General features: G+C 44.1%; 1 protein-coding gene across 3 annotated transcripts; it reads right to left on the reverse strand.

Annotated features, from left to right (window-relative positions):
• Positions 1-670: 670 nt before the first annotated feature.
• GJC1 (gap junction protein, gamma 1, 45kDa) lies at positions 671-24,320 on the reverse strand. 3 transcript variants are annotated; one of them, XM_010561320.1, is made up of 3 exons: positions 24,163-24,320; positions 3,904-3,976; positions 671-3,774 (listed from the first exon to the last, which is right to left on the reverse strand). In XM_010561320.1, exon 3 carries the CDS (start codon positions 3,753-3,755, stop codon positions 2,574-2,576), a length of 1,182 nt encoding a protein of 393 aa, XP_010559622.1. In that variant the 5' UTR covers positions 3,756-3,774; positions 3,904-3,976; positions 24,163-24,320; the 3' UTR covers positions 671-2,573. The 3 variants fall into 3 exon arrangements, with proteins under 3 accessions (XP_010559622.1, XP_010559621.1, XP_010559620.1); XM_010561319.1 differs by having other exon boundaries at positions 3,904-3,979; positions 24,158-24,320; XM_010561318.1 differs by lacking the exon at positions 24,163-24,320 and adding an exon at positions 5,753-5,856 and having other exon boundaries at positions 3,904-3,979.
• Positions 24,321-25,997: the final 1,677 nt, after the last annotated feature.

The raw sequence follows: 25,997 nt of genomic DNA on the forward strand, positions 1-25,997 counted from the left end.
CAGGAGTATTTACTGGTGTGGACAAAAGCTCACAGGACTGACCTGAGACAGTAGCTTTAAGCAGGTAACGGTTTAGAACATTAATTGGGAAAGGGCTAATACAAACAATGGGTGAAGCAGCTGTCATGAACCGATTTTATTTTAAGCCATTAATAAGAAATTGCTGCAGTTTGCATAGAGAGCAGCAAGAGGAAACGATTTTCACTTCTTGCCATTTGGCTGGTGAAAGGCTGTTCCAAAACCACCGCAAGGGGTTAAGAGCAACGTAACCCTTTTGGGAAGCTGAAAAGAACAACCCCAGTGTCGGGGATAATGAGTGGATTGTAGCCAGGCATTGGGTTTATCTCCAGGCTCCAAATGTCTTTCCCTAGTACTTCCAGACAACATGTTTTCCACCCAGCTTCTCCACCACACTCCCAGCTTTCTGCTGGCAAAGCCTCTCTGCCCATCTTCAGGCAGCGTGCTTCTCTTCAGACTCCTGTTTGATTAGCGGAAGCACTATTAATAAACTCCCTCTCACCCCACACAGATAGTCCCATGTCACTGGCTAGCTGTCCCTGCCCGCAAGTCCACTCAGGCTTTTAAAAACTGCTATGTACTTACTGTGTTACTTACTTATACTCGCTTAAAGACATCGCCCTGAAACTTTTCTGCATAAAATTCAGAGGTTGCTCCTTTCCCGGAGCAGCGGCCAGGAGTTACTGCTAAACAAAAAGCCAGAAAGCAAGTTCGCTTCCCAACATCTCTGCTGGAGGTGAAGAGGAAAAGCTCTCGCTGACCTCGCGCAGAGGGTTGCATTGGCTCTGGGCGCACTTATGCCTCTCTAATGCAGAGCTGAGAGACAGCTGGGATCTATGCCTGGACTGCCTGGTGTCCCAGAGTGAAAACAGACTGAAAACAATTCAGCAAAATACCTATTTTCAGCAAGTGCTTGGGTAGAGGATAACTGCAAGCATGTGCTTGTATCCCCTTAGTTTAAATTTAACATAAAGCCTATGCTTAGACGTTCTGCAGGACAGCAATGGAGTATGGGTTCACCTGTGTCCCCAACAGAGCCTTTCTTCTCAATCCTGTTCCTGACCAGGCTGTAACGAGGGCACTAAGGACTGAGGTAGCCTCAAAATAGAACAGTCCCGCTTGAAACAGGCCCCCAATATATATTAAAATGCACAAAAACCTAACTAAAGGGAGTGGAGCAAGGTCCTGAATACATTATAAATAGTAGCAAAAAGCATACACATTTATCAGCATCTCTCAAACATTAATGCGCATCCTTGCCAAAAAGACACCGCCAAAGGCAGTAAGTACCGCGTTCTCCGTTTTCTAATTATAAATTCAAGTTTAGTGCCAAAACCACAGAATGCCAAATCTGACTGGTCTCTCAAGCAGAAATCTAAATTATACACATTGCTCTGTCTGAACTAAATTCCTCGGACATAATGGAAGGAAGAGGGGTCTGGAATAAGGCAATATCATTGATATTCAGAAAGGGCTTTGTAAAAACTCTTACAGACAGCTCATGTGTCCTGGCTGGGGGGGAAAGGAATGTTATTCCTTGAGTGTAATGCACGGAGAAACAAAATTACCATGACTCCGTCTAAACAGATTACTTTGGAAAAGACAGAAATCTTATCCAAAAGGTATCGTAACAACTCATGCCCTTGGGGAGTGGGGCGTTACGTAACAACAGACCTCAAAAACATCTCTTTCCATAGATATCACATAAACATGTAGGATTACTGAATCCAGTAATTTCTATTTACCTTTTTTTTGATGTTTTACAGGAGTTTCAAGTCTCTCTTGCCTCCTGTTGCATAAAGCTTGCAGGGAGGTCTGAGCCCTCTCTGCGTTACGGCTGGCACTCTTACTCTGAACACAAGTACTCTCACACATGTACATTTTTGCTGTAAGTAATTTTCCACAGGGCGAAAAAAACTGTAGTACATAGTAGCTATAGTATGACACTTCCATTTTATAAGTAGCACATCATTTTTGTAAAGGACAGAGTCAAGAGCACCAGTAACAGATGTTTTCCAAATCTTTCACTGCTTGCTGCTCAGTGACTGGCACCCGTGGGCTGCCTGGATAACCGGAGACTCCTCTGTGCTGTCTGCATGTGCAAGGCACTTTTGAAACGCAGCATAGAAAGTTTTACGTTTAAAACAAGGAAGAACAATGACAAACTGCAGACCATGGTAATAAAACTAGCAAAATGCTAACAGCTACCCATTGCTTTCTCCTCATTAATATAAAAAAGTGTAACGTCAGAGATCCAGTGTACAAATACAAAAAATTGTGCATAATAAATGTACTACAATACTGTACATACAGCATAAACCGTTCAATGAGAATGATTTAAATATATCTATTTGTCTCCTGACTTGGAAGACAGAAGAATAAAGTTCTATAATCCTAGAATATGCGTATAAAGCCTTTCTGAGAGGTTGAATCACTAGCCAACGGTATCCCTGAAAATAAGCAGTCAAGTATTTACTTAATGGAAGCCATTATTCAAGGGGTTGCTGGTTATGATAAACTAGGAGAAAAAACACAATATATAAACTCAGCCAACATTAAATCCAGACAGAGTTCTTCCCATCTCCTGACTTGCTACTGGCACTGCTTTTGTTTGAGCCTGCTTTGGATTTCTTCTCTCTGGAACTGCCGGGATTGTTTTGGTTGTTGTAAGCCTGGATCGCAAGGTCCAGGCGCTCCTGAGCCACTTTAATTTCCCTCTGCAGATTTTCCAGGTCAGCAGGAATGTTTTCTTCGTTGCTTCCATACTGCTGTTCCTGAGCTATATTGGCTTTGTTCTGTTTGTAGGCCATTTTGGCGTTGGACAGTTCAGTATATTGGATTTGCTCTGGCTTGACAGCAATGTTATAGCCAGGAGGAGCAGATGGTGTATTCCAAGTAAAAGGGTAGTTGTAAGTACCAGAGTCTTCCAGCTCTTTTCTCTTGTTGTTCAACGTGTCCCGGATTGTGCCAAATCCCAAATGGAGCATCTCCCAGACATTCAAAAGTAAACACATGCAGCTCACCCCATACATTATTAGCAGGAAAATGGTCTTTTCAGTTGGCCTTGAAATGAAGCAATCTATCTTGTGTGGGCATGGCTTCCTGCTGCACACAAATATGGGGCTGACCTCAAAGCCATACAAAAAATACTGACCCACGAGAAAGCCAATTTCAAACGTAGTCCTCGCCAGAAGCTGCAGGACATAAATTTTCATGAGTCCATCTTCACGGATTCGCCGCCTGCCATCATGCTTAGCTTTGGCAGGGGCCTGCTGCTCTTTATTCTCTCGTTCGCTTTCCAGCTCTATTTCTGGGTACATCATCGGGTCTTCCTCATGGTCCTCCTCAGTTTCCTCTAAGCCACGGTGTTGTTTCCAGCGCATGGAAAAGCTTTTGCTTCTGATTCTTCTGTCAGCTTCGCTGTGTTCCACCATCCGGGCAATTTTATGAATTGCATAGCCTAAGTACATCACAGATGGAGTGGCAACAAGAATGATCTGAAAGACCCAAAACCTCACGTGCGAAAGAGGAGCGAAAGCATCGTAACAAACATTCTCGCAGCCAGGCTGCTCTGTGTTGCACACAAACTTGCTTTGCTCATCGTAATAAATGGATTCTCCTCCCACAGCAGTTAGGACAATCCGAAATACAATCAACGCTGTCAGCCAGATTTTGCCAACAAAGGTTGAGTGATTGTGGATCTCCTCTAACAGACGGGTCAGAAAACTCCAACTCATGGTGGTCAAGTAATTTTATCTAAAAAACAAACAAAACCCCCAAATATTTATGAGTTTATCAGCTTGAGCCTGAACGCTGCAAACATTCAACCAAAAGAGTCAGAAAACTCTAGAATTTTACAACCAACACGCATGTTTGTAGCATCACCTGTTACCGGGAAACTCCAGCTGCCAGAATTTGCTTGAAGATCCTACGTCTCCTCCACAGGCTTTTGAGAAGTCTGCTACAAAAAAAAGTAGCATTAACTGCCATTTCACAAACAAACTGTGCTCCCAAAGCTACTCTCGAGTAGAAGTGAAAGACATGGCTGCTATGTATTTCAAATGTTAATAAAAACATTTACACTTGAGGCTGAAGTCTCCAAAACACAGTGGATCGAAAGCTAAGCTCCCGTGAAATTTTATGGGCACTGTTGGCTACATCCCACCACTAACAGTAAGATTTATTTTAGCTGCACAGAGGTGGCCCTGTTAAAGCCAGCGCTTGCGATCCTGGCCTCGACCATAGCCCATGGAGAGAAACAGCTCTCTCCATGGGGCAATGCCAGCTGTCTTGAGTCAGAAATGAATCACCCAGCCCAAACCTGAGAAGCAAGTGCTATTACCGTTGATTTAAAGGCACGACAACCTGAGTGACCTGACCAGTGCTAACCTGCAGGTCTAGCCTAGAGACAGGCTTTGATGTAAAGAGCATCTAACTTCTAACCTAATGCTCAAACTATTCTATAGATTTGGGTTCAGTCCCTTAGGGAGGCTAAAAATCTCACTTCCAGGGCCAGAAAAGACTTTAGTATGTATTTTGTAGTGGGTTTTGGAAGAGTAGATGGAAAATCTAGTTAAAAAAAGTTATCTGTCAAAAATTTTAGAAGAGATACTAAATAGAAATCAATATAAATCTGCAATTCTAACAGTAAAAAAACCCATTAGTGGAAACTCACGGCTGGCAACACTATTACGTATTACAATGAACAAAACCTAGCGACATTACAGGCCCACCTGGAGCTCTAAGGAGTGAAACTGGTAAAATATCGAGCACAGGAAGAACTGTCTGATGTTGTTCGACACAGGGGATACAACATCTTTCAGTCCTCTGACAATGTCAAATATTAGTTTGTCAAACATTATTAATAGAAATGCTTACATCAGAACAACATTTGCTTAAAGACCCTAAAACTAGAATTGGACGAATCTCTGACACTCTGATCTTAAGTGATTTATTCTTAACCTGGAGAAATTCCAGGGAACTGGAAAAAAACTAGTATTTGCAACTATTCAACTTCTTCCACATAACTACAGAGTTGTTCACAAGCAAAATAATGAAATTTGAGGGGATGCAATCAATACAGAATTAAAGGATATAAGTGTAATCCCCCTTCTGATGAAATTCAATGTTACATTGAAAAGGCGACAGCACAGACATAATGTGGATGGGCTGTGTAGGACATTTGATTTATTACTTCATGACAGTGTGAGAAAAAAATAGCACAAGAGAATATTAAAAAAGACCATATTAAGTGGATCAAAAGTAACAAAGGTCTTGACAAATGATTCCCACATTAGAACCAAGATCAATTGCATGTAATTACAGCAAGTTCTGCAAAGACCAGGAACAGGCCTGGCAATTAGGCTGTATCTTCCCCAGATTCAACCTGAAAATGGCTGCTGACAAAATCTGCAAATGGCACAGAAGTTTGCAGGCTGACAAATAAAGACGAGAGTTATCAGTGATGCAGAAAAACAGATCGCTCGAGAGGCTGAGTCCACTGAAACAAAACCACCGCTTTAACCAAGCTTAATGCAAAGACATGCAGCTAAGAAAAAGAATAGCAGTCTTTTTTTTAAAGGAGAGAGAAGTTACTCTGTGTGTCAGTTAATAGGGAAGGGAGTGAGAGTCCTAATGGATGAGCATCTCAACGAGAGCTGGTGATACAGCAGAGATGATTAATGCAACCCTTAGCTGTGTCACGTGCAAACAGGAGCAAGGAGGGTGATCTTACCTCCTTGTTAGCACGACAGCACTCAATGCCTGTGTCTGCATCCTTCAGAAGTTGCTTAAACATCAGAGACTGAATATATTAGTCTCAAAACCAGCTGAAGAATGGGGAAGGTGCCTAAAAGTGAGAGATTTAGAGAGTTCAATTTGTTTAGCTGGGAAACATGGGAAGAAAATGAAGGATTACTGGTGAATCACTTAATCTAGAGGCTATCAATTGTACATGCAATCAATCCAAGGTTTACCATCATAGTTCTTCTTTCTACGCAACCATGCTACCATTATGCTGTAGACAGAATTGGCTGAAATAGCACGTTTTTAACATGAAAAAAGACCAGAGGGTTCCAGTCCCAGTGCAGCGCCTTACTGCAGCAGGTGGCTTCACGCTCTGAACCCCCATTTCAGAAAGGCACCCAAGTACAGCTCCGTAACCCCAAGTTCTGCATTAGTGGGACGAGAGACTGTGCTTCAGACACCCACACGTTCAGCACTTCCCAGCAGCATACTCAGATTAGGAATCAAAATGGCTGATAGAGTGAGCCTGGGGGTACCCTATGTGCCTGAAGTGTCTCCAGTATGCTGAAAAGGCAAGTGAACCCCACATCTGGAACTGGGGATTACAGAGGTAAGAGCCACAATGCCGACATTCACACCAAGGTGCACTGCAAATCTAGCCACCAAGCACAGACGCTAACGGGACATACAAAAGCAGGAACTAGCCTGTACATTTTCAGATACTGTCAATGTTTATTCATCAGCGGTTACAACAGAGAAGTCTGAAATTAGCACTGGTTTCAATAAGAGAGGGGACACTGAATCTTTACTTCTAGACAAGCTGCTACCTCGACATCTAACAAATTCTTTCAAGGTATTTATCAGCTTTTCACAGTGTGTTTTCTATCTGCAGACCACACACCTCTGGTTGGCTCTTACCATACCTCACCAGCTATAAAGAGAAGATGCAGGGAAACGTGTGGATCACCCCTCAACTCCCTCGGCTACCACTCAGAGTGGGAGACAGCCACTGGAGGGCACAATGCATCTGGCCCGCTTTAGAACTTGCTTCAGAAGAAAGAGGGGGGGGATTCACGTCCTGGATTCCACCAGTTATATAAATGAACAGCGTGACAAACCTACGTATAGACACTGACCGCACAGACTTGTACATTTAGGTTAACCACAGCTTTCAGATGCGTAAGACGGCGTTATCAGCCACGTGTTTAATAACCAAGACTTCTGTCAATTACAGAGTTCTGGCTGCAGAGATGTGAAGCTGCTGAAGAGCTCTGATTCTCTTCAACAAGAAAGTGTCACTTATTCTAAATTTAGTTTTAGTCCAGAGCAGAGCTACTGACACAAATATGAGAGAATCCACCAGCAGGCAAAGAACTTCTTTGTCTTTAAGGAAACATTTTTGTTCAAGCAAAATGACCTGTCTTTAAACCTTTCTTTCACTGGAAATGTTCAGCCCATCCACATTAAACATAATATGAAAGCAAAAAGTTCCAGGCAGAATTATGGCATTTGAAATGGTGGTATCCTTCAGTTTCATGAGATTGGCCAAGGTTAGAGGCTGTGCGTTTCTGCCTTTACAACACATCTACTGCAGGACCTAGATATATTGCAGTAACCTTCACCTAACGTACACTTAGCGTCTCCCGGATTTGTTGTTCTGGCAACATTTAACTCAATAATTTTCCATTGTTTGAAATAAAAGTCTATGGACACTGACATGCATCTGAAAAAGGCAAAACATCAGCAATTTCAGCTAATTTAAGTCATGCCAGAAAGTGCATTTGAGAGAGACTTTCATTCCTTGTATTTGTCATAAGTTCATTCCAGCACTTCCAGCGGAGGAGGCTCCTTAGAGCAGGCAGGATATATGATGCAAATAACATGACGCTTATCTCTGACAGCAAGCTGGCTCCTGTGAATTAAAGGTTTGCAGGCACTGACATCCAGAAAGAATAAAGAAGAATTTGGAGCAGGTACATAGGGAAAAGAAATCAACTTTAAGTTAAGAGATTCACTGCAGGAAATCTCTTCAATTATTTTAACATGGCTATTGTTCACATACAGACAGTGAACTGCCCCTCATGTGTGCAGCTTCCCTTATCCAGCCCGTGTGTGAGTTTGAACACTAATTTAACCATGGCATTAATTTCACCTTTCAGCTTTCTCATCTAACTGTGATGGCCTCCCACCAGTCAGGGCGGGAAGAACTGCACCTTGGAGGAGCAGTTTACTGTAGCAACCTTAAAATCCTGCCTTTGGACAAGACAGTTGGAAGTGTGGCAGGGATGGACAGTGGGACAGGAAGAATGGAGGAAGCTGGAACCACGGTTAGTCTGGTGAAACACTCCCAGCAATGTCTCTATACCCCCGAGACGTACGGCACCTATAAGGCAGTGCAGCATGCAACAGCCAAGTTCTAAGAACAGCCTCACTCCAGGCCATCAAATGCCAAACACTTTCAGAATGTACAATATCAGGACTTGTTACATGTCATTCCATCAATGGCAGACAGTGGGACTGACACCAAGCTGAGGAGTGCAACTGACATACCTGAGGGAAGGGATGCAATCCAGAGTGATCTTGACAGGCTTGAGGAGTGGGTCCATGTGAAACTCAGGAACTTCAACAAGGCCAAGTGCAAGGGCCCGCACCTGGGCTGGGGCAATCCCCAACATCAGCACAGACTAGGGGCAGGGGTGGATGGGTGGAGAGCAGCTCTGTGGGGAAGGACTGGAGATTCTGGGGGTTGAAGAATTGGACATGAGGCGGCAATGTGCGCTTGCAGCCCAGAAAGCCAATTATGTCCTGGGCTACATCAAAGGAAGCACGGCCAACAGGTCAAGGGAGGCAGTTCTCTGGGGTCCCCTGTACAAGACAGATGTGGACCTGCTGGAGCAGGTCCAGAGGAGGCACAGAAATGGCCCAAGGGCTGGAACAGCTCTGCTGTGGAGAGGCGCTGAGAGAGTTGGGGTTGTTCAGCCTGGAGAAGAGAGGGCTCCGGGGAGACCTTACTGCAGCCTTTCAATACTTAAAGGGGACTTACAAGTAAGAGAGATATTTTTTTTTACCAAGGCCTGAAGCGACAGAACAAGGGGCAATGGTTTTTAACTGACAGAGGGCAGGTTTAGATGGGACATAAGGAAGAAATGTTTTACAATGAGGGTGTTGAGGCACTGCAACAGGCTGCCCAGAGAGATTGTGGATGCCCCATCCCTGGAAGTGTCCCAGGCCAGGCTGGATGGAGCTTTGAGCAACCTGGTCTAGTGGAAGGTGTCCCTGCCCATGGCAGGGGGTGGACTGGATGATCTTTCAAGGTCCTTTCCAACCCAAACCACCCTGTGACTCTGACCCTGGCTGGAAGGACTCTACAACTGACCTCTCCACCACAGCTGACTGACAGCACTGCAAAGGCATACAGGCCAACCCACCCTTCCTAGCCCAGCTCACCATCCCATCATAGCTGGAGCCACCTTCCACTAGCTAAGTCCACATCCGGGTATGGGCTTCAGCTCACAATCGAGTTTTCCCTGGAATAGAGGTGAAGTGCAGCACAGCAGCACACCTTCCACCCATGAGACTCAACTCCCAGAGGGGAACAGGGAGCTGAAGCTCTCCAGTCTCTCTGAAGTTCAATAGTTCATTAGCACCTCCTCAGACAACATTTGTCTTAAACAGCATGTTTAGGAGAAAGATTTGGTAGCCAAAAGGCAGTTATTAAGGGGCAAATATTTACAGGAAGACTTTTTTTCCCTTAAAATATGTTCTCCCATGTCATGCTAATGAAATTTGATTAATTTATTAATGATATATTTGGTTTGTTTTGTTTTTAAGCAGTTTAAAAAGACATGTGCTGAGCAGAAAAAAAATTTAAAAATAAACACATGGCAATTCTGTTGATAATCAAAAGAGGTTTCATGCTGCATGAAAGTAAAATTGGGCCCACAGGCTAATTAAAATAGGATTTGAATTAGGATGAATGAATAATTAGCATTATTCATTCAAATCTCATTTACATTGAAATGTAAGGAAGTGCATGATTTATGATTATTTTTGAGGAAGCATGGGGGTTCCTTTTTTTTTTATAAAACCTGAAAAATGAGTAAGATTTTACTGTTCAAGAAAGGAGAAAGTTGTGGCCAGACCCAGTACCAGCAAGGTACCAGCACCCCACAAATCCTGTTGAGTATTGTGCTGATGCCACCTGCCTGCCCGACCTGAGCAGCAATTCCAGCATTCACCCTCCTAAAGGACACAAGGGGAAGGATGTGGGGATCTTCCTGGGATAAGACAATTCATTGCTATCACCCTTCCATCATTCATGAAGGAAGTGGGTTCAATCACCACCAACTTTATTCCTATGTTTTTCAGAAGCATTTACAGCACTGTGCAGCTTAAAAAGAATAAGAAAGCAACTCTACTGAATTTTATTTTTAATCTACATTAAAGAATATTTGGGAGTGAAAAGGCTGGGACTTTTTGGACAACACACAGCGCTTTTTTCAAATAAATACTCTGTCATCTGGCAAGTCTCACATGGCAAACAGCAGAGAATGGTTTTGAAAAAGCCACAGTGTCAATGTCAACTTGGAAACAATTTCTGAACGGTGCCTTCAAATCCCAGGCATGCTAACAAGGTTCTGCTGATCCCCAGACCAATCCCCCTGAGTCTAAAAAACTCCTCATTGAATTAATTATAAGGCCACAGATCCTATGCAGGATATAAATAGAACACTAAAATATGGGTAAGAGGTAGAGATATAGTAAGATTCTTGTGCTGTCAAAAAAATAAAGATGTCAAATAGTCATCTTTTTGAAAATCAACATACATATACTCACTCATTCAGCTTAAAGATAAACCGGAATCTGCAGATAAGACATGAACCTCCAGTAGCCTCAGCGTGCCCTCTAGGTAATGCTAACATGGAAGGCCAAGTGACAATTTTAGCAACACTCCCCTGCAGTGACACAATTCAAATGAAATCACAACGTGTTTCATGCTGGCCAAAACTAGCGTTTACTTCACCTACAGCAACCACGCTCCTCCACGAAGCATCATCTCCAGAGCAGATACCCCAGAGCACACAAGATTCCGACTTTGGAAGAGCAGCGTCCATCGGGGCAGCCCGTGCAGCCTGTGCTGCAGCACGAGGACATGACGAGCTGCAAGCCTGACTCGAGTTAATTTGAGAGTAGAAGCCTGCAGTGACAACAGGCTTCATCAAAAATGGAGGCTGGGCTGTAGAGTCTCCATTACCTCATGAAATTTTTGGAGATCTGTTTTGGGGTCTGCGTCAGCCTAAGTCCCTTCACACACGCTCAGCATTCAGCGTCCCTTCCGAGGTGTACCAGCTCAGAGACTGGTATAGCGAGCTCCCAAATTCAGCATTTCTGTAGCAACTCAGGACAGAGTTGCCTGATGCTTAGCAAACCTGATTAAGCTGCTCATCACATCTGTCCTACAGACTTAAGGTATCAAGAAGCAGAAGCAAGCCCCAGGTGATGCTTGCACTCTGGTGATGTGAAATGTAATAATGGAGAAAATAAAGCGGTCAGCAGATTACATGGCAAGACACGGTGCGATGTTTGACAGTCTTTGCAGTGAAACACTTGATCCTCAGGGCAACAAGCCACAGTCAAACTGACATGGCATCGTGCCAAACCTTGGTCATACCAGCACAGTACCAGGATGGAAGTTTGCAGCACGAGTAACCCCTCTCCCTTCACAACGCAGCTTGTGGATTAGGAATAACCCAACCGGTGAAGAGCTGCTACACTTAGGTCAAAACAACCCGGGAGTTAACTCTGCCCCAGGTCTCCAAGGCATTCCCTCTTCCATTTCACCCATCTCTCTTTTCTAGTCTCAAACACTTTAAAGTATTTCATTACAATATAGTTTAATCCTACTAAGCCCAGATGGTTTTGAGTAGCTCCTATACAAACTGGCCTCATACAGTGTTGGCAGGTCCAGCACAATTTACCAACCTGGGCCCTGCCCTGCTCTTGGCCCCAGCATTGCCACACTTGCTCCTCACTATGTAGGAGCCAGTAGCATACAGCAAAACTCTTTCCCTGTGTAATTTAGTTGGATGTTGAAAATCAGGAATTACAGGGGAGGGAAAAGGGCAAATTTTTTTTTTTTTTCCAAAGAGTTTGAATCTTAAGTTCAAGCCATACTAGAGAAAACACCCAACACTGCTGTTTTGAGATCAAGGCCAAGTGTTTAACCAAAACCTGCGCTCTTGGATTGCCAGCCCAGGCTGTCTGCAGACAACGTGGCCAGGAACTGGTATTTGTACCCTTAAAATCCAAATATCAGGAGGGTATCCTCAAGAAAGAGTGTTCCTACCAACTGAAATGACCATCAGACTGGGTGAGTGTCATCTCAGTATGGATTCAGGTCCACAAAACACTCCCAACTGTAAGCTGTCAATTCCTGTTCTTCCACACCAAGTGGATCCTGCAGGCTTTTCCATTATATTATCATATATATACAGCACTCACCTCCCAAATGCCAAGAAGTTCTCTCTAGGAGCTGCTCCCAAACTGGATATCCATTTGAATAAGATACCACATGCTCCTTAGCTCAGGGCTAGTAAACCCTAGTTCAGACACATGAAGCGTTATCGCTTGCCAAAATACTTCAGAGATCAAACACACCAAATGCCCAAGTCCGATGCCATGACAGCTTCTTTGTAAGCAACAGAACCACCCATTTACTTCAGTCACTTACTTATATTTTGAAGATGCTTAACCACTAGGTTTCCTTGTATCCATATGCATTACCCTAAGAAATGTATAATATTCTGCCGACTGGTAGTTTAAATTACCATATTCTATCTCCCAAAGCAGGGTCAGCTAGGGCAGGTTGGCAGGTCCACATCCAGGCAGGTTTTAAATACCTCCAAGGATGGAGACTCCACAGGCTCTCTGGGCAATCCATTCCTACATCTGACCACACTCAGAGTTAAAAAAGCTTTTCTTACATTTAAGTGTAATTTCTTGTGTTTCAATCTCTGCCCATCACCATTCCCTGGGTACCACTGAGAAGAGTCTGGGACAACAGCAGCAAAGCAATTTTTCCTGGAAGAATGAACGTGACAGAAGGGGCACAAGTTACAGGGACTTGAAACACACAGGCAAGTGATGCTGAGACCTAATATCCTTCCCATTCAAAGTGCGGGACAACTGAGCAAAACAGCACAGGCTGCTGCTGTGTAGTCACCCCCGACACGCCCTGTGCCCCTCCACTAGCACTGGCATGATATAAACACAATACTTTAATAAAGTATTAAAAATATTGTACTGTTGACTATTTCACCTGTGTTCTCAGCAGTTATTTTAACAAATACAGGCAATGGAAAGGTAAAGATGGAAAAAATGCAGCGGGAATGATGACAAAAGGCAGGTACCAAGTGACAAACACCACTCCAAAGCAACAGAGTGCAATGGACAGCGGGGCTGGCATTACTGCACACACCTACCAATGAATCGCACAGCTTCAGCTCGTTTCAGGACGTGCTTGCTGGCTTGCAAACAGTGGAGGGAAAGAAACTGCACGACGGTATCCCGCTTCAAACTCTGCAACAGGACCTGTGCAGGCAGGCCCGACACTGTCACGCAGGGCTGCACCCTGAGACACACAGAGGAAAAGCAGAGCCCAGGTGAAGCAGAACAACTTGTGCACTCAAAGGGAACAGGAGCACGATGCCCTACCTGACACGTCAGACCCATGGATGGGCCCTTCCATACCGAGACACAGAGCACTGCAGCAAGAAAAAAAGGAAAAATCGTATTTTGCCGGACAGACCCAAAAGTTCTCTGGTCCAAACTGAAGAACACACAAGTACTGTTGAGTGTTACATCCACAGCAAAGCCACCGAGAGACACACGCTGCTGGAGAGCAACAGCCTTTGTAGGGGCTAGAGCATTTGTGCACCTACCTGGGTCCCTCCACCTCTCTTGCAGCAAGGTCTGGGTAAGGCCATCTTCACTCGCGTACCGTTTCAGTCAGGCATCAGAGAGATTTCCCTGTCTTGACGTGATTAGTGATTCGAATAACCACAACACCCCTTTAACTACTCCTGATTCCACTGCAGCCAACAGCACCACAGCATTTCCCCATCGGGCTCCTCCTATATGCTCAGAAGGATGAGTGTCAAAAGAAAATGACAGACTGGAGGCAGCTGACCCAAATATCACTCTCACAGCCATTTCGGGAAAGGAGAGAGAAGCCAAAAGAGAGCAATTCTGTCGGCTCCTGTACGTCAAAAGGCTTTCATTCAGCTGAGCGGGAGACAATCGAATGGGGATGAACACCTAATTCACCCACCACCATATTATGACAGTCAAAAGAAACTACAACAGTGTTTGCTTCATAGATAAGCCTCAAAAAATACCATGAATGGCTTGTAAATAAAATAGATACCACATATCATGATGCAGTCTGTCACAATGTCCTCAGTCACCCATTCTGCAACATGGCAGTTGTTTCACTGTGACCCAAATTCAAAAAAAGACTTTTGTTTCCCAGCTCTGTCATCTGGTCTAGTACGAGACACTGCCTCACCCTACAATTATACCAAATTCATGTAACATTTTCTTCAACAGCAGCTTTTTAGAGAAGGAAGGATGTTCAGAAGCCAGATGAGGACATTGCAAACCCCCACCACCAACTGCTTTACAAAACATCCAACATTTGGAATAGCTCTGCTAAACCTGGTCAGGACTTCCACTCGCAGAGATACGGAGGACCAGAAAGCTTTGCAGACCTCTGTGACTTTACACAGCTGTATGTCTCCGTAGGTGGAGAGCACTAAGCTCAGGAGGATGGTAGCCAGCCATGCTGGAAGGCCAACTTCTCAGGGTTGGTACCTGTACGCCACAACAATCTATGAGGATGGTGTTGGGAACACAGCCAAGGTCAGAATGACGGCACCTCACCAGACCATCAAAACCACTCTCTATAGCAACGCGGTGCCCAGCACGCACATGGCCACGCACTGTACAGATGCTCCTTCCAGAGCCATGCAGAGAGCAAGGGGTCCACTGCAACAAGACAGCAGCGAAAACACAAACTTGCCAGGTGAGCTCGCCCACTCTCCTGCCAAGTGCTGGCTTGCTGCTTCAACTTCTCTCAAGTGCTACCAAACTGTAGAAATAATTGAAGAGTTTTGTTTCAGTAAATTGGTTTGAAGTACGATTTGTTCTGAGAAAAGGAGCATAGTATATCAGAGCAGACTGCTATACTGGCATTAAAATGTTACTCCAGCTTGAGTTCAACAGGAGTCTTAACAGCTTTATTTTGCCAAAGATAAAATTTAGAATATAAATACGCACATAAATTCAGTAAGTGAATTATTTGTTGAAAAAAAACCATTTCATATAGTGAAATAAGAAACCCTAAATTGTCATTTTCTGGAAGACTTGAATACTTTTCTAGACACCCTTGGGAAGAGACCTGAAGCAGTCACTGATTGAACTCCCGATGCACCATCACACCAGATGGAAGAAGACGCATACCAACTGTTTTTTTCCTTCTGAAAATAGCCACAGATAAATTCTATTTTATGAGAGGAAACTAGACGCCCTTTTCCCTCCATGCCTCATGCCACAGAGAAAGGCACACTTCACCAAGCACAAAGTAGCAGGTGGGTCATTTTTTGCCACCTGACTGCTTTACATGGCCATGTATTTTATCAGACTTCAGATTATGAAAACTAGCAGCAAATTTAAGGCAAATTAGTCTCCCAAATGCATGGAAACTGCTTAAGCCAGGCATGTGACTTGATATAGGACTGCAAAGAAGACAAGGCTATGGTATATACTGCTTTTTGGTCCTGCTGGAGATGGAAAAAAGCACACCGAGATACTACAGGCACAATTGTGGGCAATGCAACAGTGCCAAGCTTCCCCCAGTTTCTTATTTCCAAGCTTTCAAGATTTTAGGAGGGTGGTTACATCTTGATACAACCTTGTTAAGTCACTAAGTGAACTTCATGTTTGTTCTGTACATGTTCTCTTCAAGCTCCAACCAGGAGACAACAGATCACTACCATTTAGCATGACCACAGAGAAATCACAACTTGCTGTCTCAACCCAAAGTGGGCATCAGTGTAAACAGGATTATAAAGCACTGGCCAGGTCAGCAGTTTGGCCTTAAAAGATCTTTCTTAGAAAAATATCTAGAACACCAAAGATTGTAAAAAAACTTACTTTTCTTATGACTAAAAGAAAATAATACGAGCATATAACAACAGAACCTGTACCAACAAAAGAATCTCCTTTTAGAGAGCAACTTTGGACAACCCGGTTCATTCCCAAGTCTGGCTAAGGCCATGCTGCAAGTTTGGATACAAGTAATTTCCCATCTGCATTACTAGAACAAAACATTCACAGGAAAATACAAAGTAGAGACAAAAAAACATTAACACACTAGATTGCTTTAGTGATGAATGCAGACACAGCCTTACTACTCCTCCTAGCACATACTCAAAGATCTATTACCAACTATGCCAGCTATCACTTTACCTGAAGGGTTAAATCACTGGTATGTGCAAGGGGCCCAACCATTTTCTAATGCAGAGATGTGTAGGTCTGCTTGCAAAAATATTCTTAATACAAAGGATATTTGAGCATCTGCTGTATCACATATCATTCACTCAAAGAAAAGGGGCATTAGCTGCAAGCATGGGAATTCCCAATCAGAAACCACTGATTATTTGGTAGATTCTCTCACTAAGGCAACTCATACCTACTCTGCCAAGTTCACAGAATCACAAAATGGTTTGGGTTGGGAAAGACCTTTAAAGATCATCCAGTCCAACCCCCTGCCATAGGCAGGGCTGTCACCAGACCAGGTTGCTCAAAGCTCCATCCAACCTGGCCTTTAACATTTCCAGGGATGGGGCATCCACAACCTCTCTGGGCAGCCTGTTGCAGTGCCTCAACACCCTCATTGTAAAACATTTCTTCCTTATGTCCCATCTAAACCTGCCCTCTGTCAGTTAAAAACCATTGCCCCTTGTTCTGTCACTACAGGCCTTGGTAAAAAAAATATCTCTCTCACTTGTAAGTCCCCTTTAAGTATTGAAAGGCTGCAGTAAGGTCTCCCTGGAGCCTTCTCTTCTCCAGGCTGAACAACCCCAACTCTCTCAGCGCCTCTCCACAGCAGAGCTGTTCCAGCCCTTGGGCCATTTCTGTGCCTCCTCTGGACCTGCTCCAACAGGTCCATGTCTCTCCTGGGCTGCGGACCCAAGAGCTGGACGCAGTGCTCTGTGGGGGTCTCACCAGAGCAAAGTAGAGGTGGAGCATTCCCTCCCTCGACCTGCTGGCCATGCTGCTGCCATCTATCCTATGACTAAAACAGTTTCTCCCCCACCACTTTGTCACCACTTCAAATACCCATCCACATCTTGAGGGAGCCTCCCTACAGAAAGCCACCACCAGGAACAGGTTCATTTCTTAATGCTACTAAAAGAGATGACAATGCCACACAGGAAAGATTAGGTGGCTTCTTTACACACCTACTCACAGTGCTAAAAACAGACCCAGCCTCCTCACCAGCCCCATTCCTCTGGGGACTCTCTGGGAAACTGGCTCACACTGAAGTGACTGGAGAGGAGGTTACAGAATAAGGAGCCAAAAGGAAGAGTAACGGCAGGGAGGACTGGGTGGCATTCACCAGAGAGGTTGATGGAGCTCAGAGCTGGAACAGCTGACTGGGTTACAGCCTTTCTTAAAATCACCTTGGTACATGGAGGCAAGCATCATGCCAACTCTGTAAGAGAAGGGTTACAAAGAAAATCCTGGTAAACTGCAGACCTCCAAACCCAACATTTGTACAGGACTACTCAGATATTATTATACAGATCAGAATTAGTGGACAATTGATATATCTGTATAAATACGATATACCGGAGGAAAAGTCAGTGTGGCTTCTGTAAAGGGACTTCCAGCCTCCCAAAAGGCTCCAGACTACCTGGACTTTTAAGGTCTGTGAGCCTCTCTCATCAAAGGCTTCTTGCAGGGACACTGAAAGGCCACACGGGAAAAGGAACGGTCCCTGCAGATAAACAACTGGGTGAAAGATAACAAATAGTAGGAGTAAACAGTCATTTCCTGCAAGAGAGGGAGGTCCCAGGGGAGTTTCACAGGCAGAGAGGCTGGGACCTGTGCTGGACCAGGACAATGAGTAAAACACAACAGTGAGGTGAGTGGGATGTGACCAAGGATCCTGACAGTAATATGCAAGGCAAGGAAGACAAGCAACCATGAGGAATGGCAGAAGGACTTTATGACTCTAAGTAACTGGTAATAAAATGGCAGATGAAATTCCATGTAGATAAAGTGATGCATACATTGAATAAAAAAAATTCTCAATTTCACAGTAAAAAAGATGTGCCCTGAGATGGCCTCAGCAATCAGCTCTTGGGGCTGTCAGGCTGTTCCATGAAAGCTCCGGTACCACTCAGCTCATTCCAGAAAGCCAACAGCATTTTACCAGTGTTGGAGAAGGACAAGCACACAAACAGCACACGCTGCTGTGTCACCATGAGCACCCGTGGTTCACCTGCATCCCAACTGCAGTGTACAGCTCTGGTCACTCTCACCATCCCCCATCACAGAAATGGAAAACAGAAGCAGCTTCAGAGAAGAGGTACAGACTGGCTGGTATAGGACAAACAGTGGAAAAACGAGAAGGCTGAAGGGGGAAAGAAGGTAGGGAGCTGTAAAATCTGGAGTAGCCTGGAGAACAAAAGCCCCTTAAAAACTGAAAAAAAGAGACAGTGCTTGATGCAACGGGTAAGTCTCTAGGCAGAAAGCAGTCAAAATGCTGAGCAGGGTTTCAAACATGCTCCTCCCGTGCTGTTGCTGCAGCCTGCGCTTGGGCCAGTGTCAGAAACAGGACTCCGGTCCAGGCAGACCTTCAGTCCGACCCAGTGCAGCTGTTCTAAAGGAGCCAGGAGTGAGTATCTCCCAGGGGCCTGTGGGAAGAGCATGCTAATGAATCAGCTAAAAGAGAGGTACTAGCGAAAGCCAAAAGGAACCTGGGTACCCCAGGTTATTAATCATTGATAACTTACAGCCGACTGGTATTCAGTATTTACTTGTCAAACAAATCTCACGCAGTCGGCACACTTGAAGGGCAGCAATGATTTATTTCTGTCGATATCTCTCCAGCACAATCCTCCAGGGAATCGGATTTTGCAGACACCCAGATCGATAAGGTTTTGCCACAGATTGCAAAGCGAGCAAGAGCAGGCTGAGGAATATAAATCAAGCTGGTGTTGCCACAGAGGCAGACATTTCAAGTAAACGGTCCATAAGGAGCGCAGACTTTACATGAACCAAGGAATAAAGAAGATCATTTCCATATGGCTATATGGAAGATCACCGTGTACTTCCTCCCAAACACTTCAATTTTATTTTATTTTTTTAATATCCCAGGAATCAGTTTCCACTATGAAAATTCTTCTCCTTTTAAAAATAGTTCAACTACGTATTTGCATGTTGGCTAAGTAACTCTTGTGAATGAATGTCTGCTGTAATTAAAATTTAGTAATTTCTCAACTACTTAAATATGTTTACCATGAAAATCAGGGGATTTTTAGGAGGAGATGCCATATGCAAGACAGCACACCTGCAAAACACACATTAAGAACCTTAATTATTATATTTTTACACCATTTAAAAATATATTAACACTGGGGCCAGCCCCATGTGCACAATCTACCACCCAGCCCCTTGCCTGCCTACAGATGTTTCTCCAACCTCAGTCCCTTGGATTACACAGTATTACTTGTCAGCTGTGTCCCTGAATCTGTAACGCAGCAAGACTTCCAGGAGTTAAGAAGGAGTCAGAAACTCACCCTCAAGGTAGCATGGAAACCATCTACACACAAGAAATATAATCACCCTTCCAGGCTCTCTACTATTTTAAGCGTGAGATACAGAAATTTACAGACAATGACTTGTTATACCCGAGTCTGGCACGGCTGCACCACTCACGACTGTCCGATGCTGAGATGTCACTGCAAGCAGGAGTCAATATCCCCTGATGCCACAAGCATCATCGCTCATCCTGTAAGCCGTGTATTCCTGAGGTGCACCACAGCTAGACTCAGAAGTCATTTTTCCACATTCCTTCATCAGTTTAGCTCAATCAGAAAAGCAAAGTGGAAACAACAGGCTCTAACGCACTGCATTTTTTGGGAGGTCTTTGGGGATTTTTAGAAGAGAGGAAGTGCTGTGCACAGCTACCTACAAGACAAATAACAGAAGCCTGGGAAAGCAGATAAACAGCTGAGTGGAACACCACAACAGGTATTCAAAGGGAAAATAATAAAATGCAATTGTCAGCCACCTCTCCAGCACCACCAAATGCAACATTCATACTAAAAAGAACAGTAGGCACAATCTGCTGGTCATCCATATGTATGTCTTCTCTTCGTACTTCAACAGTATCTTAAACGAGGTCAGGCACACACACTCAGAATTGTTTTCTGACAAATTTGTAACTAAAAAGGTGGAACTAATATCTGTAAGAGCCGAAAGCTGGTATCATGTCCTTATTTAGGCAAAAAAGCTGGCTGACTCCACCGATTTTCATCTAAGCAAGGTAATGGGGAGAAATCCTTCACTCCTGTGTAAAAATGTAAATCCCAGGTCAGTGAGTCATTTAAGCACATGCCTAATGTAAAGCTTGAAAGAAATTCTGCTAATAACCGGGCTGCTTCATATTTACAGTTAAGCATGGGCTTAAGTACCTGGATGATCTGGAAATACCCAATAGCCCCCGGAAAAGAGACTAAAACAGGCTGGTTCGTGAATTAATCACAGTGGTATGAACAAAACTGCTAATATTAAACTGGGGGGGGGATGTACTTGTGTGTGTGTGTGTGTTGAAGCATCTGTTCAAGTTTAAGCATATAAAACATTTTTCAGCCCAATGACTCCATAGGGAAATGCCTCATACATCAGCTCATCTGACTCAATTTTTCCATCACATTTCCCTTAATACAGTTTTGTCCATAAATACACTATTCGTTTTTTTCCAAATATAGCTTTTTATTTATAGTCACAAAACCTTGTAGCTTGTGTTGTTACTTAAAGCCCTGGGTTCTTCTTTGAAATGTAATAATTAAGGAATTATTAGCCAATACTGAGGTATGAAACTAAGTTATCTGCGTTTGCAGAAGAAAAAGGGATTTCTTTTTGCTACAATATTTACTGTTCTCAGTATTTTCTTCACCAGAAAATAACTCATAATGTTGCAACTGCCCAGCCATACATTGCCGTATGTCAATTTAGCCCACAGCGCATCTGAGAACTTTCACCTTAAATCTTTGTTTTACACAAAAGAAAGCCAATTTTTTTTAAATCCCAGCCAGACCTTCCAGACAGTCCACAATTTGGGGAGAACCATGCGTCACTACCCAAGCAGTGATAATGATTCATATTTATGGTATGAGGAGGTCAGTAAAGGAAATCTACACATTCCCTTCTTCCCCTCCAAGGAGCATTTTGAAGATAAATTCTTTTTTGTGGCTTTTAACAGAAAGCGAACAGCCTACCAAAGCGATGACAAAGAATGGCCACTGAATAGATAATTTAGGCATTTTAAAAGTATGGGGTTTTTTTTCAGAAGCAGAATTTAGACATCAAGCAATACTGAACACAGCAAGTGAAATGTGATTTAATAGAATTTGACCATTATTAACCACAGCTTGAGTCAAAAAAAAAGCGTAGCATGTTATTACATGGCACAGGTACAGGACAGTGGAATTCCACTCCTGCTGCTTGCGGGAAGTGCAAAGACCAGCTGGAAAGACTGATAATGACGTGGGGTTCTGCAATAAAATACTCATTCACAAAGCACGGCAAACGGGATCATTTCTCCACACGGAGGCAGCAGTGCAGCCACCCTCGAGGGGCTGACCAGGCCGTGGTCCAGCGACCAGTTTTCAGAGGCACATCTGTAATTCAGGGAGTCTTCCTATGTGCTGGGCAGGGATGCTAGGAAGGAACGTGATTCCCTGTATAGGTCAACAGCGTTAAAGTAGAGCAAGCATAAAAAGTAGGGAATATTAATGGAACTTTTTTCATGGGAATAATTTACTTCCTATTAGCCAGATTAAAAATAAATAAATCTGGAGCACAAACTCTGTAAAGCACTTTGTTGAGTGGCAGCACAAAAAACAAAAGCTGGAAACAGGGTGGGAAGAAAGGATCACCTTCCTCCTAATGAGACAGCAGCACCCATCATCTCGGACCACAGAGCGGCCAGACAACAAAGGGGTCCATTATCTGCCAAGGTTTTTACTTCAACTGTTTAATGATTGTTACCGTTGTCCAAGTTTGCGCTGCCATTCAGAGAATCCTGTCTGAGCAATAAGGCAAAGGAATAATGAGGTACCTGCCGCATCTTGCTTTGCGTTGCCAATGTTTAGAAAAGAGATGGTGAAAATCTGAAGTGGCATTAGGAAAGAGCCACAAAATTGCCTCCCTCTTCCCGGCTCAATGCTAACAGTGAGGCTACAGACTGATTTCATAACTTTTTTTCTCAGCCACGTGGCCCCTCGCAGGTACAAATCACCACAAGGGAAACATTGGCAAATCACCAAAATTCAACCTGATGAGCACAGCCTGCATGGGTTCCCCCGTTCCTGGCTCACATGCACCCTGTTGCATTTTAGCAGCTCTCAGTTGAAAGCTCACTATGCTGTAACAATTCCTCACTCTCCAGCACCGTGGCTCGGTCAAAAAAGAAGCATCAGCCACACTGTGAGCGCCTGCTGGCTCCAGCTCCCCCAGCAGAAGTACCTGAGGCACAGGAGGTTCAGTAACCCAGTCCATAACGCACCCAGTGTGGGCGTTTTGAGGATTAAACAACACCTGACAGCGTGTTTCTTGCTTGCTTTGTTGGTCTGAAGTGCCTGAATTACACCTATGTACAACTGCAAGCACTACAAGAAATGCACTGGACCTCATCCTCTGCTTGGCAAGAAGTGATGTTTTAGGAGTATAGGGTGTTTTTCTGGAGTCACAGAAGTTGCTGGCAGTCAGTAAATTACCAAGTCAACAAGTCTGTGTGTTAAAATTCATCACAAACTCTGCATCAGTGATTAGATTTCACAGCTTGTAAGAATTTTCCTCTTAAATCTTGCCCTTGTCAGCTATAAAACCATACAAAGCCAGAAAAGACCCTTTAAGGTCAAGTTTCACCTAAGCAACACAATTCCCAAACCAATTACCTTTTGAACCACAGAAAATTATTTAGAAACACTGTGTCTACAATTAGAACTCTTCAGTATATACTAAAATCTTTGCCAAATTCTTAAAATTGGTCTAAACTTGCCTAGCATCTGATCAGTGCATTGCTACACCTTTGTCCTCGCTCATAAACTGTTAACAAGTTTTCTTTTAACCTTCCCTCTGTTAAGAGATGGACGGGACCACCAGAAGTCCTCACCGTCAGCATGTTTTCCAACCCGTTCGGGGCTCTTCTCTAACTCTTTCAAAGCGAGCTGCCATGCTCTCAGTCTGTGACCCTGATTTTTTAGTTATTTCCTGATTTTTGCATCACTTGCAAGTTATCTGCGATGACTTGGATGTTTACTTTAAACTAACAGGCAAAAACAATCACTAATGAAGGGCTAAGAATGGGCACCAGTGGAACCCATCTAGAAAACAGAAATTTCATGACAATTCCTCATTTATAATCATTCATTCAGACCTGTGAGTTCCTTTAAAAAAACCCAAAATCTTAATGTTGTTGTATCAGTTAAGAAAACACTTAAGTTTTTTAAATGAAAATGTTCTCTATTAGCAATAATTCAATAGTCCACTGCATCAGTGATAATATAAACTTGCAATTCTACTCTCCAAAGTACTAAAGGTAGTCCCTTTCATTAGGATACTGCCAGTCCTTAGGATTTTTCTAATGACTTTTCACAATTTAAACTGATCTAAAACTTGATAAAGCCAGTTTTAAAAGCCACTGCAAGGATGAGAGAAGCCAGGTCATGAACCCGAGTAGCCACAACAAATAGCAGCTGAATGCATTTTCCACACAGTTGAAAAAACTGAGATGGTCTTGTAAAATAAGTTTCATGTGATCTGAACCACAAACCTTCAAACGTGATCTGTCAAAGCATACTAAAATATGCTTCTTGTTCCATTTTGCCCCATCCTTTGGCATTTCAATTCAGAAATGTCAATCAAGTTACCATTTTTTGAGAAAGACACTGCAAAGGAATAATTTTCTTACAAGGAGCCACAGAAATACTCCCAGGGAGTCCAACCGACCCAGAGTGTACGGCCATGCTGCCCGCTCTCAGCACACCATCAACCCCAGCTCACCTGAGCTTTTGCTCCGAGCCCCGCACCCCCTTACCTCACCTCCTCCTCGGCCGCAGACATGGTCAGAAGCCCCTGGCCATAAAGGATCCCCAGCCTGCACTGTGGCACAGGAAATCCCTGCAGTCAAACTACTCTACCTCAGCTTTAATCGTCAGGACCATCTACTCGTTAGGAGCTTTTGCCGCTGACCAGAGAGAGGACAGACGCCGAGCAGCCTGCGCATTCGTCAGACACAGAAAATATGTAACGGTTCACCCCACCCACTGCCAAGCCCTCCAGATCCGCTTCAGTCACCAGTGTGACACGAGAAAGAAAACAAACATTGTCCTCTCCTGCCTTTTTAGAACTGCAGAAACACTGGAGTTAATTTTAGGATTGCTGGAAATACAGGACTTTCAGCTGTCTGCAGTGTATGGGGAGAATAAGGAACAGCACAATAAGGCTCAAATTACCTGTGTGTTTCTATATTCATTTTCTTTTAAAAATTCTTACATATCCCACTTCACAGAATGGAGCTTACTTGTTCCCCCTGGAAAGCACAAGCATAACTTTGGAATACACTTGGAAAGAATAAAAAATAGAGAAGGGCACCTTTCATTTTACTAATCACAAGTCTTGACAGAAAACAACAGCTTTCCCCTTTTAAATGACCTGAAGAAAGGTGGGGTTTGGTAACTGGACCAACAGCTGGTTTGCTGAACATCACTGTGAAACAGATTTCTAACAGAATGGGACAGATTTTTTTTCTACCAATTATCCTTGACTTGCAGTGGGCAGAAGAAGACATGGAAATAATAACAAGAATAATCAACAGTCTGTGAAATGCAAGGGTTTTGTTCTTCCTTTTATTTCTAAATACTAACTAAATGCCCAATGAAAAAGCTGAATGCGGTGTTACCAACTGTTGCTCGAGAATCCATACTGTACATCCATGCCCTAATTAAATCTCTGTGCACTATCTCCTATTTGTAATCAATTTGACGGTGGAACAAAATTGGCACTTCCCTGGGAAGCAAGGTCGCAATGACCAGAAAGAGTCAGAACTAATTCCTACCAGTAGAAAAGAGAATTAGCTAAAAAAAGCCAGTAAAAATAACTGTACAAATGTCATTCTTGTGAAATTTTACGACGACGGGTGAAAGTTAGGCCCAACAGAAGCCAAAACTTTCATTATCTAACACAGGGGGCAGATTTTTCTCCTCATGCTCTGCATTCAGATCAAGCACAGAGAAATGTCAAACCACACGGCTGCAGCCCCAGTTAGCTCAAGACAGGGTTAACTCAGGGTATCAACAGCACTATAAACGTTTATCTGGCCAAGGAGAGCAGGGAGCTGCTGATTTCTTAGCTTGTGTTGGTGCTACAACAGCGTCTGCTGCCCTGGACTGAACGCTCAGGGGTCTGCCAAGCACTGTCCTGCCAGGCTGAGGAGCTGGGATGGCCGAGCCGGCTTTGCAAGGCGAGTTTGCTCATGAGGTGACAGACAGCTGGTGTCTCTTAAAGTAAAAAAAAAATACCTGTTACTTGGAACTAAGATCAGCATCACAGGAAAAAGCAAAATTCGCCACTGAAGGTGGTACGAACACCTGGAAGGCTGTACACTCTCAGCACACTTCTCTCTAACGCCAGAAAGCTGCGACGAGGGTCTGCATTTCTTCACTCGGAAGAAACGCATTAGAAATGCCCGTCCCTGAAAGCCGCCTCCCCGCAGCGGGAGCCGAGGGGCTTCCCTGCCCTCCAGAGCCCGCCGGGGAAGCCCGGCGGGACGAAGCCGAGGGCGCCAGCTGCGGGCAAGCAGCAGCGGGGACGCGCGGGCCCGCCCGGCCCACGGGAGACGCCGGGGGCGCGACCGGCCCCTCGCAACGGCGGCTGGC

The sequence above is a fragment of the Haliaeetus leucocephalus genome, unplaced genomic scaffold, assembly GCF_000737465.1.
Source record: "Haliaeetus leucocephalus isolate CR32 unplaced genomic scaffold, Haliaeetus_leucocephalus-4.0 Scaffold144, whole genome shotgun sequence".
Classification (NCBI taxonomy): Eukaryota; Metazoa; Chordata; class Aves; order Accipitriformes; family Accipitridae; genus Haliaeetus; species Haliaeetus leucocephalus.

What these genes read in the sequence shown, in the direction of transcription:
- GJC1 (XM_010561320.1), bottom strand. Translation starts at nt 3,755, where the DNA reads ATGAGTTGGAGTTTTCTGACCCGTCTGTTAGAGGAGATCCACAATCAC.